The sequence below is a fragment of the Pieris brassicae genome, chromosome 6, assembly GCF_905147105.1.
Source record: "Pieris brassicae chromosome 6, ilPieBrab1.1, whole genome shotgun sequence".
In the NCBI taxonomy this organism is placed as follows: Eukaryota; Metazoa; Arthropoda; class Insecta; order Lepidoptera; family Pieridae; genus Pieris; species Pieris brassicae.
Window position 1 is genome coordinate 17728063 of NC_059670.1, and position 22531 is coordinate 17750593.

The 22531-nt window shown below is 33.2% G+C and overlaps 1 protein-coding gene across 4 annotated transcripts in view; it reads left to right on the forward strand.

The window, feature by feature from the left end:
- The window catches only part of LOC123710859 (mucin-17-like), a 58693-nt gene extending 36437 nt beyond the window's left edge, over window positions 1-22256 (forward strand). Inside the window, exons 4-16 of one of the 4 annotated variants that reach the window (XM_045663118.1) lie at window positions 9715-10764; window positions 10889-11011; window positions 11184-12167; window positions 12255-12368; window positions 13351-15744; window positions 15942-16190; window positions 16500-17897; window positions 17969-18325; window positions 18431-18611; window positions 18696-18895; window positions 19102-19368; window positions 20544-20657; window positions 21349-22256. In XM_045663118.1, the coding sequence (XP_045519074.1) occupies window positions 9715-10764; window positions 10889-11011; window positions 11184-12167; window positions 12255-12368; window positions 13351-15744; window positions 15942-16190; window positions 16500-17897; window positions 17969-18325; window positions 18431-18611; window positions 18696-18895; window positions 19102-19368; window positions 20544-20657; window positions 21349-21426 (7509 nt within the window). In that variant the 3' untranslated portion in view covers window positions 21427-22256. Of the gene's footprint in view, window positions 1-9714; window positions 10765-10888; window positions 11012-11183; window positions 12168-12254; window positions 12369-13350; window positions 15745-15941; window positions 16191-16499; window positions 17898-17968; window positions 18612-18695; window positions 18896-19101; window positions 19369-20543; window positions 20658-21348 lie in introns of all 4 variants that reach the window. The other 3 variants (XM_045663117.1, XM_045663120.1, XM_045663119.1) reach the window with 3 other exon arrangements.
- The last annotated feature ends 275 nt before the right edge of the window (window positions 22257-22531 follow it).

The window sequence follows — 22531 nt, forward strand, 5'->3', positions numbered from 1 at the left end:
TAAGCTACATTCTCAAAGAAAATTAAAACAAACTTAAAAATATTGATCCCTGTGGTAGTGTGCCTTTAATGCTGGCAGCATTTCCTCGCTGTATTGCGATACTTATTCGTTAAGCGAGAAAAGAACAACTCTGAGGTCACCGGTACTATCTAACAGGCGTCAACTTAAATCTTTTATTATCACCTGTGCACTTAAAACTCACGGCACAAGAGTCTACTCCAAAGGGAACAAAATCGAAGTTGGAGGAAAGATTTAAGAGGATTTAAGTCGTTTATTTTTTTTCCAGCTTTTTTGCTCGTCCAAAGGAAATGAGACGGTAACGTGTCCACACAAGTAACATCCCATACCAAATGCCGCCTTAACTAATTATTGAACTTACTTTATTCAAATGCTTTTAAATAACTAAATTATGTAGAAATAGTTTCATAGATATTAATTTCGGATTAATGGTACTCGTGGGATGGTATGATTCATTTATATTTTTGTGTTTTAAGTTTTCTTATACGGTTTGTTGTGGGATGAATATGGCATGTCCTTTTAAGCGTCTTTACTGTTTAAGAGTAATATTGTGTAATTTATTTATTCTTATATTATCGTGTTTTGTAAGAATTCATATTTGACCTACACATCAGAAAAGGGAAATTTGAAAGGGATTTTTGGAAATCACATTACGTTCAATATAAATGGAAATACGTCCAAAGGATTTATTAACTAGTCTAGCCATAAATACTGTTACATAAAAACTTTTCTTTTTTCAACTTTCTAATTATTTTGAATTTAGAACAAGTATATAACTTTAAAAAACCATTTCACATATCTTTTCTTGTTCATTATCAAACTACAAGAAGGAATGGGGTGTTAAAGAAAATAGCACAAATCGGGTATGAAGCCGTTGGACATATTCCAGACACTTCAAAAGCTTGGTATCAGCCATACGTTCGTATATCGTACTAGCACCAGATACAACAACACTCCGTCTGTTGAAAACCAGAAAAGATCTGGGCAGCCGCGTGCTATCAGAACTACTAAGGCTGTTAATGCCAGAATTCGTCGAAACCCCACTAGGAAGATTCCCGATAGGACTCTAGGAGCTTTAAGGACAATTAAAGAGAGTGGACCGATGAAAATGACTTTTGTGGCGATACGCAGGTGAAAAGCACAGAAATATCCTCTTTACCGATGAAAAAATTTTAACGGTTGAAGAACTACAATAAGAAAAATGATAGTGTACACTCATAGTTCTAAAGAAGCTACTCAAGTGGTCTGAAAGGTACATCATAGCAGAAAGTAAATTCATAGATTTGTGGCCAAACAGATTGTACATATAAACAAAAGTGGCCATTTCGAATAGAGTTTATTTTTTATTTTTTTCTGAGACTTTAATAAATATGTAAGATTTTAGTAATATAACATTACTTCATTAAAAAATGCATTTTAATTTGTAACAGAACTTAAGGGTGTTTTATGGGCTTCTGATTACTGTATATGTTTCGTGATCATTTGTATTTTCTATTAGAAAGTTCAGTAGGTGATCAGCCTTCTGTGCCTAAGGCGACCTTTTGGGTCTAAGGCAAGCCGGGATTCTCACGATATTTTCTTACACCGTTCGAGCAAATGTTAAATGCATAAATAGACAAAGTGCATTGGTGGACAGCTGGGGGTCGAACCCATGACCTTAGGGATGTGAGTCGCACACTCAAGCCACTTGGCCATAATTAGGCTATATAAATTACCTGGATATTATAATGATCGTTCTCATTATCTTTTTATTTTGTATGACATTTTAACAATTCATATACAGAGGCTCCACTTATATTAATTGGCAGATGACATTTGACATGCATCAGCCATTAATTTTGACATTATGGGTATTAAACAATATGACATCACTGAACGCAGCTTCTTATGTAAATGTCAAGGTAGTTGTTAATTTTGGATCGACACTTGACTTACATGAATATAGGTTACGTGTAGATTCTTTATTATAAATAAATTTTATAATACAGTTAGACTCAAGTTAACTTAATAAAGGTAACATATCTTCCCCTGGGTAGAATGCCTGGCAAACTCCGCCCATCTTAAAGTCGTGTGAAGGGCTGAGGTGTCAAAATCAAAATCAAAAGTTTTTATTTCAAATAGGCCTTTGCAGGCTCTTATGAAACGTCTAGTTGCACGGTTCCAAAAAGTGGGTCTCATGGAGAAGAACCGGCAAGAAACTCCATGGACACTCTGTGTTTTTAGTGGGTCTCGCTACCCCTCTGAATAGCAGAGTCATTTGAGTGTAGACCCAGCCCCACAGTCCGCCAAGCTCGAAATTCTTAATATTTATATTAAATTTAAAAAAAGTAACATACCTTAGGAAAATCTTCTTTTATTTTGTCTTTAATATAGAACGGAATTTAAATCTATAGCATCTCTCTCAACCGAATAAAGATTAAACCAATTTCATTATGTTCAAGACATTATTTGTTATACAACACAGGCCTTAAATATTCATAATTATTCATACTTATCACGTATAAGGTATTTTCTCATATTAACTTTATATTACGACTTTTTTATACAATAGAGCAATTTATAATTAATTTTTATTCACACTTCGTAACATTTAACAAAAACAAATAACATAATTTAAAATAACATTTTTTTAATGTATTAATCTTTAATCAAAACTTACGTTGCATAATTGCATTTTTATTTTAATGATTATCAAATACGGTTTTAAATGAGCATAATTAATGATATTACATTTCAGCTCACCAATAAGTGTGGGTTGAATAATAATGTGTCTTTACAATTTATTTGCCCGAAACCTACATACCATTTAGACTACAAAGACTCTAATTAAGAGAGATTGGATTCTTTCTATCAAATCGCATTCAGTTAAATTCTAAATAAAAGATTGCTTAAATTTTTATTTGTGTTCTTTTTTCATGCGTAGTGAATAAAAACGATTTATTTAAGTTACTGTATCCATTGCTCTATAATAAAAAATCTAGTACTGCTAAGATACCAAACTAACATGATATTTATGGGCGAGTAGGAGCCTGCTGGCTGCCTCTTGTGCGTCAACTTACTGACATATTTGACAATTCGGTCACATAATTTTTACAGTCGTGGAAAATATCGGATAGCCCATACCGGGATACCCTCATGCCAGGAATGAACACCAAATCACACCTGGATCTTTCGTAAGTTGCAGTCAACAAGTAAATGAACCACCATTTGGTCCATTTTTTCGTTACAATCGCACACGGGCTGCAAGTATAGCAAGTAACTTGGAATCAAAGATGTACACTCGATATGATTGGTGTCTATAATTATTGCAATACTTTGTAATTGGCCTAATTCAACGCTTAAAATACTGTATAATCTTCATACAAATTATGAACCCAGCGATAAATTTTCCACTATTGTTTGTAACTAGTTCGAATGCCTTTATTTTTTTTCGACTCAATACCACTTGATTAGTTACAATAATTTACGCTATATGAAAGTTTCGTAAATAACTATTTTATATGCAAATATTTCTGCGATTTCATTATCATATTTTCCTTTTAACTTTTCAATATACGATTTTGCGGTGACTTATGTAACGGTCTAGACATCTAAGTTTAGGTCAATCTAAATTATAATGAGTACGATTTCGTGTTTGTGTTATTAATAACGCATAAATCAAACGAAATATTAGAAAACATCAGAGAGAAAATACAATTATACTAAATATGTATCACACAAACATACAACAGCAATTAAATAATTGTTATCATCCTCTTTTCTTTGAGATTTTTAATTGAAAAAAATGCCAGAGATTTTTTTAAATTTCTTATTATTTTTCTTGGTAATGCAAATTTTAACATTGGGTCATAAGTGTGTGTGGTCATATCATAACTAAGAAACAATGTCTAATATTACAATATTATACATGTATACATATAATGTACGGTTCCTGTGTCATTGGGGTCCTTTAAATAATAGAGGATTTTAGTTTTACTCTATATTTACCTTTCGCATAGAATATAAGCGAAATAACGAAATGATAATTGCTAGATTACGAATAAATGCAATGTACAGTCGAAGAGAGTGCCTACGTCTGGCTATACTTTCGGGTCGTTAAAATTAAGAAAGCCTGATTGAGCAAAATGTACATCCTTGGCTCTTACAAATACTTTAAAAAGTGTATATATAGACAAATATAAGATAGATAAAGATTTTTCATAATTAAATCCTTCTGGAACAGTCCAAAATTTTTGAGTTTATGTAAAGTGTTTATATAAAAACATCAATATTATTTATCACTGATAGTACATTTTTTAAAGAAAATAAAAGGGATTACTTAATAAAATAAGTAAGGATCGAAAAGAGCGAATACGTCTATGAAACATAACGACTGTCTATATGGCTTCAGATTTCTTAAGTTATTTCATTTCTCAGAAGCAATTATTTGTAAGAAAATTCGTGAGCCACATCTGTTTCTTTACCGTACGAGCAAGTACAATCAGAGATTTCTCTTCACAAAAAAAGGATGTTTTCTTAATAAAGCCGTTACGGAAATCCGTGACAATCTTCTCTAGATAAGATCTGTGTATTTGCTTTTCGTAAATGGTAAATAAGTCACGCTCTTACTTAATATCATTTTAAGATTATGTAAATGTTTTAAAATTGATGTTCTTTTTACTTTACTGTTACTATTTGATTTTAGAACGATTTTTAAAATAGTATAATGAACATTAATAAAAGTCTCTGGCCAGTGTTGAACTTGTTGAAATTGTAACCCACTTCGTTATAAACACTTGATAGTGTTACTGTTTAGGGACAAATCTTTGACACCACCATGTTGTTTGGAGCGTCGGTCACGCAGCCATTTAGATACTTAACGAATACTCTATTTGTGCAATGCTGGTAGAATATCGCACGCTTCACTACTATGCAAACACTGCTCAGTTAGAAACATCCTCCTAATTGTCCTTTGTTTTAAGCTTATTTTATATGTACATAGGTAGTGATTATGTTTAAAAAGTTACAGAAAAATTACAACGATATCGAAAATACAATGATATAGAAAGTAAAAAGTGAAATTTTCAACCTTAAATGGTTTCGAATTAAAAAATCACAATTAAAGAAAACACTTTTTTACCGGATTGAAGCTGTGTATTATTATAAACTAATTATTTTACATAATTTAGGTAAAAGAGTATTTTCTTTAATTGTGTAAGCTATGTTAACAAAAGACAATAAAAATCCCAATTCCAATCTGCTTTATTTTTATTGAAGTACATATGTACGTTGACATTAACAAATAAATACTAATTGTTCTCATGACATATATAAAGTCATTTGTCATATAAGCAATTATAACTTGCACAATCACTAATTGCTTATAATTAACTAGTGTCTGTACATGTATATCAAGGACGCATATCCTGCTTATTTTACTTTCGATGTCTGGACTTTAATAAGAAAATTATTATTCAAAGTGGTTCAAAGCAAAGCAAAGGCAATAAAAGTAATCTAACCAACCAACAGAACATAAAATAATACCCATTTATTCACATGGTAATAACAGCCCAATTATTAAAAAAAACATTACAGGATCTAAAAAAAATCTTAATATTTTTTTTACAATTGGATTTAAACTTATATGGAAAGCCCTTTCATTTTTCTCATGACTAATTATAGAGAATTAGAATACGAAATCTCTTAAAAAAATTAGTTATCCTTGTTATGTTTAAGAGTCTGAGTTCTTATGTATGACTCCTTCTACTTAGATGACAATGCAACCACTTACAACATACGTAAACCAATACAGTTTTAACATTATTGAAAGTCAGCCGGTTTGCGCTCGCATGAAAGTGATACGAGACCACTTTCGCTCTGGCGATTCCTTCAATATGAACTTCTATATTAAAATTCTTTACAGATCATTGATCTTTAAGAGGGAAACTTGTTGAACAGTCTAAATATATAATAAAAGAATTACATATTAGGTCTAATCCTCAAATCGCTTTCGCCTAGAGAACGAAGTAGTAAAAGCAAAATGATTTTTTCTTTCAGGAAAAAAATATAGATAGAAAAGAAGATGTCACATTGAGAAAACATTACAATCGGCCGAATAATGCATTACGACTTTGTTTCCTGGAGCAAGAAAAATTGCCTTCGCAAATAGGAAAAATATTCATCAGACCGTTGCTCAATTCAAATGATAAAAATATGTTTTATTCACAATCATTGATTAGCATGTTTTGTATAAGATTGATTTCCACATGAGCATATGTGCTACAGTCACGATGTAGAGCAATGATACTATCTACCTTTACTGACATATAAAAACGATATTGCATATACCTTGAGATAATAACAGATCACGACGCTGCACAAAAATTACTTTCAAATCGAGATGATGTATCTTTTAATTGTCACGGGCTTACATCGTAATTGGATCATTGCAATTGTTAATAATTGGTCAATAGGGTCTATTCGTTTTTCTATACTAAGTTATGATCTGTGGCACAGTTCTGTCGAAAAAAAAAAACGAAATTTAAATTTGCGGTTAAGAAGTGTAAGGCTAAATTGCTATGTAACATTCGAACCAGTTAGAAGGGTATCGTCTAGCCAGTGTGATGTAAGTGATGCCCCTCGCGAGGTTCTGGTGCAAGTCACGAACTGATCAAAAAGATATAAGATTAAAAAAATATATTTCAGTTCGAAAAGTTGTGACAATAACATTACGTTAAATGAAAGTAAACAACAGTTAACATTATACCAATAACAGTAACAGTTACTGGCCCTGAAACTCTTTACCCGAGTTCCATATAAATCTAGTATTTATTTTATTCCCAAACTATATCGAAAGAGTAGTGTTGGCCTAGTGGCTTCAGCGTACAACTCTCATCCCTGAGGTCGTAGGTTCGATCCCCCGGCTGTGCACCAATGGATTTTCTTTCTATGTACGCATTTAACATTAGCTTCGACGGTGAAGGAAAACATCGTGAGGAAACCGGCTTGCCTTAGACCCAAAAAGTCGACGGCGTGTGTCAGGCACAGAAGGCTGAACACCTCCTTGCCTATTCGATTCAAAAATGATCATGAAATAGATACAGAAATCTGAGGCCCAGACCTAAAAAAGTTGTAGTCCCACTGATTTATTTATTTTTTTTTATATCGAAAAGAAGTTCTAAATTAAATTAACTAAATTCCCTTTTTTCGATCCTTTATTATTAATGAGAAAGTAGAAACTCCGCTGCCTCTGAACTATCCATAGAACTGCGCCTACGATTTTATTTATTCTACGTTCTTATATCTTATATTATTACGTTCTTACAACACAGTCCAAGAAAAAACAGGTAATAAGCAAGTGTAACATTTAACCTTAATTATTTCAATGAAACGTTAAGTTACTGGTCAGATTCGGCCTTTCTTAGCTCTTATACTTATATTGAATACAGTTTTCTTATTAGTAGATAAGCTGGATGATTAACGAGGAGGGTATTCCAAATCGAAAGAAAAACACGAGAGCCACGAGGCACTAAACCAACACTATATTAATATATCATTAAAATAACGACATATTTTTTAAAAACCGACCGTTTTACGGGTCAAGTACACAACATTCTTATTATAATATATTTTCGATAAAAATGTTCCCAGGCTCAAACAGTGATAAATATACATTCATAAAAGGCAAAAGTCTTTATCTGTCATAGGGTGAAAGGCGAACAAGGACTGGCGGATAGGGTGACCATAATTTGATGTTTTTTTATGACTTATGAACAAGTTATGCGTCAGTATACTTCTCTAACGCACACGGGAACAAATTTGCGTGTAAGTGCGAAAACTGACTCCACACTACTATCACTACACTAATCATTTAAAAAAAAATATTCTATATCATTTGGAAATTTGAAGCTTAAAATAAAATATTTGTCCATGAATATATATAATTCAATAACAATGTTAAACTATTGAAAATGTTCAATTTAACGCATACTTGAACACAATCTTATATTTCAGTTGACACTGATACTGAATACATTACCTTTAATAGGAGACTGTGTGTCAGGGCTTTTGTGATATGCAAAGGTTAGATGAAGGTCAACTTAGTAGTACAGAATTATCATCAAAGGATTTCGTGGTTATGTTTTCCTTACCCCGTTAAGAATAAAAATAATCAGTTTAATTACTACACTATAGAATTTTAACATTCTCATTTCAGATGAAACAAAATTCTACGGAAGATAAATGAGAACTTTAGGCATAACAGTGTAATTTTAATAGTATAGTATTTGTTATAGTATATATAGCCGGTTATTTAGCCGATTATTATATCATGTGGGACCTTATTATCGCGTAGAATTTTTTTAACTGATAATCAACCCAAAACTTTTTTTGATGGCATGTACACCCTAGTTCGAGCCATCGAAGGTTCGTGGTTAAGTTATCCGGCTGATATTTGGCCCGAGGCTTATTAAATGCAGTGTTTGCAGGCGAGAGACAAAAGAGTATTAGCGTTGTAAGTAATACATCGGCGAAAATTCTAGCCTTTTATGAGTTCCGTTGAAATGTAAAAACAAGTGAAGCTACAGCCTTTTAGGTCTCTGCTTCAGATTTCCGTATCTATTTCTTGATCATTTGCTTTATTGAATGAGTATTAACCTGCTGACCACACGCCGTCGACTAGGGTCTAAGTTGGTTTTCTCACGATGTTTTCCTTCACCGTACAAGCGAGTCTTAAATGCGTACATAGAAATTCCATTGGTGCAAAGCAGGGGTTCAAGCCTACGACCTTATGAGAGTCGCATGCTGAAGGGTCTACACTGTTCATTTCGTTGAAGTCTGTTAAGTGTTGGTTTGAAAATATATACTTATACGCGTACATGTGTTTATTTTAGTACACAAGTTTTTAAGGCCAAAGTTTAGTAATTTATATTACTCACAAATATTCAGACTTGGAGCATTTTTTTGATAATTTTCTTTACACGTACATTTACATTTACGTAAAATATGATTCAGAAATCTTACAGAAGTGCTGCGCGCAACTTTAGTTCCTAATAATATCTGATAGCTGATGACTGCATGTAATAACGTTTGATTCTTGTTAATTATCGTAGTACTTATATTTACGCTCTAGTTACTATTATTCGCAGTTTGAACATATCAACCTTATTTTACGGATAGACACTCATTTAACTGACTGTTGCAAAATAGTCATTATCGACCGATTACTTTTAACCTAGTTTTATACTACGCTAATTCATATGTATACGTTTACTGGGAACGTCAATCTTTTCTCTTTTTAATTATTCTTTGAGTCAAGTAAATATACTAAAGAATAGAATTTATAATTATTAATGATGTTAAAAAATAATTTACGATAAAGTTAGGAGATCACTTCGCTTTGAAAATGCGCTGAATAATATGTAATTATATAACGTATTACAGTTATTATGCACAATATTATAACACTGGGCAAGATAAATTTGCTACCGTTCCGGTGTCCGCATCAATTCCTGACTATTGTTTAACTTGGAATGCACATTGTTTTACTAATACACCTAAGTGACGCATTATATGATACATAACAAATAAACATAAAGCCTTAAGAACGTTAAATTGTAACACAATTAAAAATTAGGACGGTTTATGAGCTAGCTTATAAGAGATTGATTTTATATTGAATTAATAATCAATAATAATTCCATTATAATCTCGTTTCAGGGTGATGGCATATCTCGAACAAACAGAAGAACGAGTACTGACAGAAGTGCAAATAGTTTGAATAAAACCGAAGAGAACATACCGACGTATAGATCACGAAGCATAAGAAGAAGAGAAGAAACACAAGAATCAAGCACTGTAAGGTCAAGAAACAGAGGTACGACACTAGAAAAAGATAATATTTTACCTAAAGTTGAAATACAAGTGGAATCTGGACAAAATGACCCATTCGAATCCAGAAGATCAAGTATCCGATCTCGATCGAGAACAATTGGGAGAGATGTAACGACAGAGAGTATCTTAAGTAAAGAGAGTATTATTCGAGGACGATCCCGTGGAAGTGGAAGAAAATTTACTCCTACTACTACTCCCTTTAATGATCAACCAGAAAGTTCATCCAATAGAATTGCAGTGACGTTGTCACCTAGAAGTGTTGAAATTAAGTCAGATATAACAAAGACAAATGAAATTCTTCCTACTGCGGCAACTGCACCATCTAATCAATTCAGAAGAAGAAGTTCTACCGTCAGCACTGTCGAAGATTCTAAACAAATCAGACCTCGAGGACGAATTAATACAAGGACGAATTCGAGAGCTCTTGATTTAGAAGTAGCAGGTACTACAAATACCTTCATTGCAGCAGCTAAACAAACAACAGTAACGAGAATAAGCGATGGAAGAAATTCAAGGAAATTAAGGTACAAATCAAGAACATTGGAAACAGATACAAATATAACTGGAGTGGGAATAACAACTTTAAATGAGGTAGAAAAATCCAGTCAAAGGAATGACATAACTAATCAACCCGAATTCAGCGAAACCAATTCAACAACTTCTAAAGCGACTGAGAACACATTTCAAACAAGCACGGAAGCAGTATTAACATCAAGTACACTTAAATCCTCGAAAGTCGTAAGACGACCAATCACAAGAAGTAACGGTTATTTGAAATCTTCTGAGGTTAAAAGTAATTCAAAAATGTCGGACGAGATAAGCGAGGATGATAACTACCCGGAGAGTTTTAAAGCTCTTATACAAGCTAAAAATGCGGTTAGTATTAAGGAATGTGTAGCCTCTTAAAATTTCATATTATTATTACATAAAAACAATCACAGCTCGTTGACAGTATACCTATACAGCGTTAATAATACAATATGTCACTTTAAATTTTCAGACACAAGCAAACTCTTCAATAGACGAGAGTTTGTCAGTGAAAGCAACACATAACGATTCCAAAACTCACGCACTATCTATTCAAACCAACACTACGGATCCTGGCACTGACAAAAACTCTCGGGTAAACTAAACAGTTTTAACTAAACTTAACATTAGATAATTCATATTATGGAATAGTTATTAAGCTAAATATAAAATCTGTACTTTGAATTGTCGTTGATCCAATTTCATATTGGTTTAGCTATATAGATTAATGTTAATGTATATATTAATAATCACATTGTATATTTCAGCTTCGTAAAAAGTTGCGAATTGAAGAACAAAGTAAAAAAGCTGACGAACAAGAAGCTTTATCACTAGGTTTAACGACCACGACTACAACCGCTGAGTCAACGAAACCTAGATCTATTCCTTTTCGTCCTCGTGGTACTTACTTATCCAGAAGTAAAAAACCAAATGCAACTAAATCGACAACTGAAAACATAAATAATGTAACAAGACCTAGCCTTGAAAATCCATATAAATTTAGCAAAAGAATTAAATCTTCAACGGAGCCATCAAGAACAGACAATACTTTGAAAACAAAGCGACTGGACACGATGCCAAAAAAGCAGGTCATACGTTCCTCACTTTTTTCTCGTAAAAACGATCCCGTAAACAAGAATATCACTGTAATACCATTAAATGAAAATCGTAAACACGATCGTGTACAATCCGGAAGTAATGTTAAAGGGAGAAGAACATTACCAAATACAAGATATTATTCCCGATTAAGAAATAACACAAAATTGTATTTGACAGAAACTAGCTATCTAGAAAAAAACACCGAAACTCCGATAGCAGATAAAAAAGTTGGAAACTCTGCAGACGTGCCTTTAATTTTTACTTATCTCAATGGCCCAAGTTTGTCTGATAAACTGAAGCCTACTATAGAAAATACTGCACCCGTACTGAACAGTAAAGAATCGCAAGAAAATAGTACAGAAAATGAGATTGTTAATAAAGCTGAAGAAAGTGAAAATAAATTAATTATTAACACGGACGTAACGACACCAAAATATCACGCCAACTACAAAGAAAATATGCAAAGAGAAAAAGTCATCACTTCCGCAACACCAGCAATAAGAAATATTAAAACCAGGAAATACGCACGGAAACAAGAAAAAGCTAAAGATCAAGGAACGAATACTCCTTCCGTGATTTTCAAAAGTAGAGACCGGAATGTTCGGAAATACGGGGACACCTTTTCCAAGACAACAGAAAGTCCTGCAAATAGCGTAAGTATTTAAACGTGTTTATACCGAGTCAATCATTTAAACAATCACTACACAAAAACTTCAACATAATTAACGCAACAATTTCAGATTTTACAAGAACCTGAAAAACCAAAACATAAATTTAGTTCAAAATATAGAGGTTCTTATTTAGATAGGCCTTTTTACAAACCCACAGTTCCTACTGTAACACCATCAACAACTGTAAGTAACACATTCACTATATATTTACAAATATAACATAATAGTTATTAGTACTTCAACATTATGTACAGCGCATTACGTTAACCTTACAATATATAAATACTGACTTCATTGACCAAATCCCCTTTATGAAAATATATTTTTTAACGTACTAATAGTATTATATGTTATGATTTAGCAATGATCACTTTTGACTTAATTCAGTATTACATACAGTACTTCAAAAATAACATAAATAACTTTATTCTACTGGTTCGTGTGATCGTTTCTAATCGTTCTCATATAGATTTCCATACACTAACATAATAATACTTGGAGTTAAAATATTGTAACGAGAAGTTTCTTATTGCTAAAGGCATGGGAGAAATTCTTCGTGACTGACGAGTACCCACAGTTCGTCGAAGATCCAATATTGTTCGGGAATGACTATTCCAATAACACAACGGAAATAATGTCAAGAATGAACTTCACCTCACCAACATATACTCACGAATCATCCATAGAGCTGGTTAATGAAAATATTTAGAAAAATCATCGCATCATCTTCACTTTAGCATTTAGTTTACTTCTTAATGTTTATTAGCATATAAGGTATTTCAAAGAGACGGTTTAAATTGCATTTAATACCATTTGTCAAGTCTTTTTGAGTATCTTTGAGTTTAATATAATCCGCATTCAAATTACAGATTAAAACATGTCATTTCAATGCGGTAAACAAATTAATATAAATATCATGTAAAATAATATCATTCCACTAACATTTTTGTCGACATTAAATATTGTTCATTTTAACTTTGTATTGTTTTAATATTGAATGGCAGAAATCAATTTTCCTCATTTATAAATAAAGAGGCTTTGGTCTTTGCACGTAATTTCTAAATTTCTGACTTTCTTGGCACGTTCTGTACCTTTATAAATACAATACTATTTATTCTTTTTTCTATTTTTCTATATTCATGGGTGAGAACTCATTTCATTTCAGGTAGAGGGTGAAGAAATACAATTAGGGCCTGATATGAATGCTATAGCCATCACAAAAACCCATCGGCCATTGTCTTCAGCTAATTTGAGGCTTTCCGAGAGCTTGGCGAAACCCTTACAAGTATTAAACGTTGAAGTATCACAACATTCACCATCAGTAACAGTGTCTATATTCGATGCTTTGGCTGAAATACTCACGTCTACGCCCAAGCCTCGAATTTCAACAACAGCTGAAACATTACCAAAAAATATCAACGAAATCAATATAATGCATTCACTTGATGGCGTGAGTAGTAATGTTAATGTAAATACTGTCACAGGCTTTGCAAGTCAGGAATCGGTAACATCAACGGATAATTTAAACACAAATGCTAAGTTTGTACAAACCACTGAACCAGTTGTGTTTAACAGTTTGCTGGTTGGGGACAATGTTACACCGTCACTAAAAGCAGAAGATGAGAAAACAAGTTTTTTTACCTCACCCAAAACTGTTCCTATTCCAATTCCTACAACTCCTATATCTGCGAGAAAACCATTCGCAATTAAGGTTTTATACTCCGAAACTGAATCAACAAGTAAAAACTCTCCAACTGCTATGCCCACTACTCGTTTGACGTCGACTGACAAATCAACAATGGTATATAACAGTATATCAGATCTTTTACTATCTAATAATGGAATTGTATCTACTGGACTAACAAGCATGTTATCAAATAATATTAGAAGTATTATCGATAGTATGGATGATGAAAGTAAATCTAGATTATCAGTAGGTATGACTAATTTGTTGAACACTTTGACTCCCAGCGTTATTAATAATATCTCAAAGGTAGAAGATGATAGCACTTCTTACATGACTACTCCTTACAGTTTGGAGGATATTAATGATACTGCAAATATTGACATAAATGAGAGTTCAAATACTTACAATAAAATCCTCCAAAATGTTAGCCCCGCAGAAATAATTGTAAATACAGAAACGCTTCTAAATTCACAAACTGAAGTAGATATTGAAGGCACTACACCTGTAAATAGCTTTGATTTGTTAGAAAATGTACAAAATTTAGATAGTGACCTAAATTTTAAAAGTAACGTTTTAATCAATACACTTAAAGATACCGAGTCGACCACCGCGAGAGTAACGGTAGATAATATAGAGAATTTAGACGAAACCTCTACTAACAAGGAATTAGTTACCCCATCCATCCTAGATCCTTTAAGAGATATTACCACAGAGACATCAAATACCCAACTTCAATCACCCTCTTTAGCAAAACTGTTATCTTCTAACCAATTAGATGATAGTGAAGTATTAGAAAATCCAAGTCAAGTATCACAACTACAATTATGGGTATTATCTAAAAAAGCCCGAGTTTTAAAAATGATTGAGGATCTATTACGTATGCATTCTGACGAAATTTCTAATCCACCTCTTGGCATTAGAAATAAACCCAAAATTTCATTCCCTAATCGTCTGACCGAAATAATGAATACAATGAACTTTACAACCACTGAACCTGACTTTACTGAACGAACCACTCTGAACTTTATTGAAAGTAACTCTAGTTCCACATCGATCGTACCTTTTACTTCAACTTTGTCCCTTGATAATAATCTCAATGGTGATGACTTTGTTCTTACAACTCAAAACATAGATGGTATTATTTTTACAAATGATGAATCATCTACAAAAACTGTTAGCGAAATTGCTGATGCTTTTACTACTGCCAATTCAGTACCTACCACTACAGAGTCTGAAGATATTGTAACAACATCTAATTCTAAGGAAATAGAAAATGAGAAGTTTGAACTTGCGTCTACAACAACAAGTAATTTTGAAACTGTAACTGGAATAGCAGAGCCCAGAATTGTTGTTGATAGAACTATTATGATAAACGTAGAAGACACATCGACATCAGGTATTCAAACCACTACAGCTTCGGTAATAAATGAGAGCAAATCAGCAGATTTTATAACAAACAGCAATATGCTAAATGTGGCCACTCGACCGTCAATTCCAAAAAAAGATTTTGTCATTTTTGGAATACTTCCTAACAATACAGTGGTACGTAAAGACCCTAACGATAACCCACTGGAAGCATTAACAGAAGCAAGTCCATACATCATTTACGGCGTACTACCAAATAACACAATAATACGCAAGTTTCCGAACGGAACTCGAGTACCACAAATCATGCAAAAAATTGACGTACTACCAATTAGTCCATGGAGTCTAAAAAATCCATACAGCCCTATCCATAATATTCCAGCCATTGTCAGACCACAGTCTAACCCAATCCGAGTTTCCACTAATACTGTGATATCCACAGACATACCAAATAACGAAAAGGAAATCAGTTTAACCACCGACACTGTAAATAACCTGCAAGTAATGGTATTGATTTTATGTTGTTTAGCTTATGTGCTCTGCTTCGGTGCTTATTTTCCTCATTCAAGTACACTACATAGACAACTTAATTTAAAGGGTGTATTGGTGAAGGTTTCGAAAGTTCGTAGGCTTTGCATGATATTGGGATACTAAACGCTTATAAATAACATAGCGAGGCATAACATATTATTTCATAATTGCAGATACCTTCATCGGCACTTAATATAAAAGATAGCAGTTCATTGGGTATAACAACTACCTCCACACTGCCACCTGCTGAAAAAAGCACTGCCTCGCATGTTTTAAGTTTGCGCACAACTACAATGCTACCTTCTGTTGATGAGATTCTGCTTAATAGTATATCTTTGGCGACTAAAGAGGAAATGGTCATATCTTCAATGACAAGTTCAACTCCTGAACCAAGAATATTAACACTGGATATTGATCCGGAGGTATAATCATAAATTACGTCCACATCATTACATAGCTTTGCTCATTTTAGACTAAATATAGATATGTAAAAGATTTTATCGTTTAAACCGTTTAAGATCATTGCATGTTAATGGAGTTTTTAACATTACTATAAATACTCTAATATTGGTTTTTGTAGAAGGTAAGTGGTGATGGAAGTGAATGTAACACATTTAAGTGACATGATTATTCTAATGTACATACATCTCGAACTGAATTTTATAAAATGATCTATATAATTAATTTAAAATACTTCTAAAAAATATTCATATTTGTCATTAACATTACAGACGAAACAAATACGAACTGAAAAGCCCAATGATGGAACTGGAAACACTGTTTTTAAATTTATCCCTATTGAGGATGTCACCGTGCCCTCTACCCAAGAAACTAACGTATTAAAATTGGCTACTCCTAAAACTACGCAAGTAACAACAGCTATTAATACTCAAACAGTGACAATATCTGGCACAACTGAAGTTAATACACAAACTCCACAAATACAAATGAATACAGAAAGTAATACTGTTGCAACTTCCACAATAGATCCATTTATTACAACACCTGTTTCCAACTCGGAAAAAGTAAACGATGAACCACCTACTCCTATTTTTATGAATGAATCAGAACTAACCACTGAAGCACAGAACTTTAAAATAACAGATTTAAACAACGATCGTACAACTTTTACACCAGAACAAACTACGATTGCTACCACAACTTCTCTACCCGAATTGCAAATAAATAATGACGGCGTTGAATTTACTACTACTGCATCAACTACTTATCGAGTACCAACAGCAACATCAGTACCTGTAGGTAGCGCTACAAATACCGTGTTTCAAACACAAACAAGTCCTCCGTCACTATTTAACGATCGTAATCCAAAAAAAATATCCGATTTCAATACAGCACAAAATCAACAACAAGAGAATGCTAAGTTATTGCAAGCGCTTTTGATGGCAACTAGTCAAAGTGGAAATAGCAATAATAATCTCATTACAAAAACAAAAACAATGACAACGACTGTTCGTTCTATTGAGGATGACATCCGACAGTTTGAAGAAGATACTAAATTATTAAAAGCTTTACTCCAAGCTACTGGCAGAGACCCCGCCTCTCTGAACTTACCTTCACTAGATGACATTAAAGCAGTTATAACTACATCAAAACCAAGCGTCCGGACTACAACACTTCAAACAACATCAAATCTACCACCAAGTACTGTACCAATAACCCAGTCTACTACGACAGAAACAACAACATCATCAATAATAAATGACGATGTTAAAAGACTGCAAGAAGACACTAAACTATTACAAGCATTGCTTCAAGTCACTGGAAATAAAAATCGTGGTGATATGCCCGTAATATCTGGTTTGACATCTAATGTAAGAATAGCTTCTAATCCATTAAAAACATCGATGGAGTCAAAATCAACCACATCATTCAACGTTAGACCAGTATACACAACAACGCAAATAACCCCAACTACCACTGTTAGGTCCCAATTTATTACTGTATCCACTTTACAGCCAACTACAGAAGATATTGGAATATCAACAACATTTCGACCTGTTAATATGAGAACACAATCTACTACAGCCAATCGCCCCACTGTGACCACTGAAATTCCTAGTAGCTCCACATATTCAGACGAAGAGGACCTTCTCTTTTTAAAAAATTTGGTATGTCCTAATTTCAGAAATGTTCAATTTAAATGGTTCAATTAAATTATAATTTTACGTACGTTTTTCAGAAATCTGTGCTTAGTACGAAACCTAATAATGAGGATCCAGAAACATCCCTGGCCAATCGTGTAATTGCATTAGCTGTTGAACGAAGTTTAAATGAAATTCAAGTTGGCAAAAACGTAGGAACAACAAAGGTAATGACTACAACACCAAGACCAACTACTACAGCGACACGAGCGACAACAACACCAAGACCAACAACTACAACGACACGAGCGACAACAACACCTCGACAAAATATTCCATCTATTGAAGATGACATCAAACAATTCGAACAAGATACAAAATTATTACAAGCACTTTTAAAAGCAACTGGTCAAGATCCTTCAAAATTCAATATACCAACTTTACCTACAACAACCGTGAGTGCTCAACTTCCACAAGGCATAAACGATGATTTAAACCTTTTATCAAATTTGCTTGCTTCACCATCACCCCTGAATGAACCCTTTGATCCTCTAACACAGAAACCTGCACCCACCCAAGCTACCCAGAGAACTCCATCATCAACGGTACCTTATGGCATTCAAATAGCTGTTAAAGACGATTTAAAAAATGAACACGACGATGCGAAACTATTGCAAACATTAATAAAACTACAAGATGCTCAAGAGACCACAACCGTGAGAAGTAAACTGGCTATTACAGGTAAAACTAGCCTACTTTTAAATGGTTTTAATAACTCTGGAGCTTTAGTTTAAAATATATATAATTAACTGTATACAATTATAGGACATTCGTCGGATGAAGCATTGAAAAAATTGATACAAAAAACGCAACCAGCAGGAATGATGTCAGAATCGACAAAACCATCTATGTCACTAAGCACAGAGTATGGGAATAGCAACGATGCCTTGCTTGCGGCTCTACTGAAGGAGCAAGGTTTCGGTCCAACCACGGCAAGTTCTTTGGACGAACAAATTCGCCTTGCTGTTAGTTCTAACTTTTCTCTTTCTTCTTAATTAGAGGACGACTATTAACAATCACAATTCACTTCGCATTCATGCGAGTAACTTACCTACGCTTGTCTGTCATCACTCATTTAAACTTTTACTTTTCTAAGCTGGAAGATAACTTATTTCTACTAAATATGTAACACATCATTTAGGTATTATCTAGAACTAATATAACATCGTAGGCATTACTCAATCAAGTGGTCGTGACGCCGAAGGCTAGGCGGACGACAACTCCCCCTCCGCCCCCTCCTGCGCCACGAAGGCCTATATTGGATGGCTTAAGTTGGCTGTGGCAGCAGTGGAGAGATACTGCTCCAGGATCACAAGGTCCCAGGCCAGCGTCAACAAGAAATCAACCAGCGCCATCAGCGTCAGTAACCAGTTCTAGAGTGAACTGGTTCGGCTCAGGGCCTTTCGTTGGTAATGCAGATGAAAGGCCCGCAAACAGAGTGGGTTCTCCGTCATTTTTACTTAATTTATGTAATTGGGGTTAAGGTGTTGGAACACAGAAGTAGGACTTATTAAATTATAATTAAGAATTTAGTTTGAACATGTACATTTGTAATTATTTGTAAATAGAAGTTTTATGTGGAGCTTATGATTGATAACTTAAGATAATAAACTCACATCACTGCGGATTTTGTGTTATTAATTACAGTATTTTATGTTTTACATTTGAATAATACACAGAGTGTTATATGTAGCATAGTTGTAAACAAACATTACGCTTAGTTTTAAAAAAAATATGATTAAACATGTATTTATTAATTTAAGTTTGATCTTTTAATCTTGTGACTAACATTCTTTGCACGGATATTTCACCTACACCTATTATAATTCATTAAATAATTAAATGTATGTTACTACTTATAAATTATTCTATACAATATAAATATAATTTTACAAATTGAGATTATATTTTCGTTGGACATTATGTTTTCGAGTGTTTTTAAATATGATGTTAAGTACAGTAATTCAGAATCAGTGCATTTTTTTAAGACTGGTGAGTAAAATTATAGTACAATTAATTTCTAACTGTCTAATTCTGTTTTTCTCTGTAATATTTTAATGCTTATGCTGAATTCACTGGAGCTAAAATAACAAATCTTATCTCCAATATTATACTCGATCGTAGAAATTAATTGTGGTGTTAAGATTCGAGTTTCATGGAAATTGTTGTAAATATGAAAAACTATTAACATTTTTTATATTTTAATCTATTGTGTTTATCTTTGACAAAATTGTATAATACATTAATGTCTCATTATTTTGTGTAAAATATATTAATGTTTCATGTTGTTATGTACATAGTGTGCCATGGATGTGTACTAACCTTGCATGCACTTTTCATTTCATTTATTTCATTGCACAAATCCATCACTGCTATGTGTTTCAAATTTCAAACATTTTTTGACACATTAGAAAAAAAAATAGAACGCAGAACCTCTTTATAAAGGGTTGAAATTATGCTTTATATAGTTTTCTAAAATAATTCGAATTTCAAATTCAATTTAAAACAAGTCCTGTTTTACGCGTTTTTTTTGAAAATTTGAAACAAATATCAAAGCTCGTTGCTTTTGTGATTTGTATGTGCTAATGTAATTAACACATCATTCACTGGTAGATACCTTTGGAGCCTCCTAGTGCCGTGGAACAGCCTCCTGGCAGAGGTCAGTTAGTTTCCGCAGCCATCAACGTTACCAGGGCATTTTCACAGTTCTTAGGAGCGGCAATTCAGGTAACTATTTTCACAAAGTGTGAAAAATTCCAGAGAACTATGTCAAAGTTGAATCGTGAATATTGAGTTACCATCAGAAAGCTATACCGGCTAAATCTGTAAGAAGCTCGGTTATTCTTATAAAAGCTCAAAAAAAAAAAAAAAACTATCAATAATTTTTATGTTCGAGCAGTCTGTCAATTTGAACGATATAGATTAAAATTGATAGGGTGGACTAGCGACTATAGCAATTAAATAAAACGTAAATAATACTTGTAAAAGAGAAATATAAATTTAAGCTATGGCAACAAAACATATAGAAACAATGGGCTGATTTAACTTTTAATTACGGTTTAATTTACGTTACATCATGCAGTTCAGTTATTTTATATGTCTGGTTATTCATTTAATTTTTATAGTAATAAAGCTAGGATGTGCTATAAGCTATATATTTAAACTCTCATCCGAAACCTTTTTCAGCGATTCAAACATACGATAATAGGATAACGCTACAAAAATTTTTTTTAATCTTCGCGTATTGTGTGTATTTTTTTTCAGGATCAGAACTACTAATCATTATAACAATTATAATTGGTATTAACAAATCTCATTAAAGTAACCCTATATTAATTCTTACTTCTATTAAAATCATATATTTTTATTAAATATGCAAAAACACATCAGTTACTTACAAAACTTTTATACGTTACAGGGCGCCGCCCAGACAGTGCAGAACGTGTTTAGGGCGGGACAAAACACTTACACGAATGGATCTGGAGGCTCGGGTTAAGCTAAGCATGGACTCGAAACTTTTCCGAAAGTATCATAGTACGCACTGTGTTGCGAGTGATGTATATAGGCGTTGTATATAGTGTTGGAAAGGGAATGCTTTCAAATTCTATTTTCAAATTTCGATGGAAAGGCTGTAACGAATCAGAACTGAATTGTACTTGAATATGTTATTCAAGTAGAATTCAGTCTAACTCTATCAATTAAGTTTAAACGTAAATTAATGAAAACATTTCCTTTTATTACGTAGATTATTCAATGTCAGGGCAATGGTGTGTTATTGATATTTAAGCTTAGCTTGTCTTACTCTACTCATTTCCTATACTGAACGTTCCTATAAAATTAGGAAATTGTAGATAGTGTGGGGTGTTTTCATTAAGATTTTGTACCCAATAACTTTTGTGTTTACTTTTTGGGACGTTGATGCTGTAAGTTTTTTGTGTATGGACTTTTCGACCGAACAGCGTGTCTTGTACACCAGCTATGGTAAGATTCAAAGACTTAGCGATAAGTCCCGTATGTCAAAAAACCATATTTTATTTTGAGATACGGAAGACAGTTCACACTAAGTCCTGAATCTCCCCATTGGTCCTTACTAATTTTCTGAGCTTCTCGCAGATTGGATTCTTCTACAATTATCGTCATTCACGTCACCATTTCGAATAATTTTTCGACTTCGAACGATCTATTTTATAGACTCTTTTTTAATTTAAGTTATTAGATAGTTGTACTTAAGACCCTAATCAAAAATTACGTGAATTCGCATTCTATGGCGAATCACGTTTTTATTTCAACAGATTTTGCTATTTATTTAGTAAATCTCTGCTTTTTGGACATTTTTCTGGACATTTTATTGCTAATGTATTAGAAATTCCATAGAGCCTTAGTAACTTGTAGCAAATCTAAGATTTTCTCCTATTTTTAGTCTGGTGCCATTTTGCACATGCTTTTAAGCTATAATCTTGTGCTTTTATTTATTTGAATTATAAGCTAAGCGACACTTGTATTTGTTTTTATACGGACGCGGTAACTTTAGGTACTTTTAAGACCGATCCTTCAAGAGCGAATTCATAGTCGAGGCTTAGCGTGGTAACTCCTGTATGACA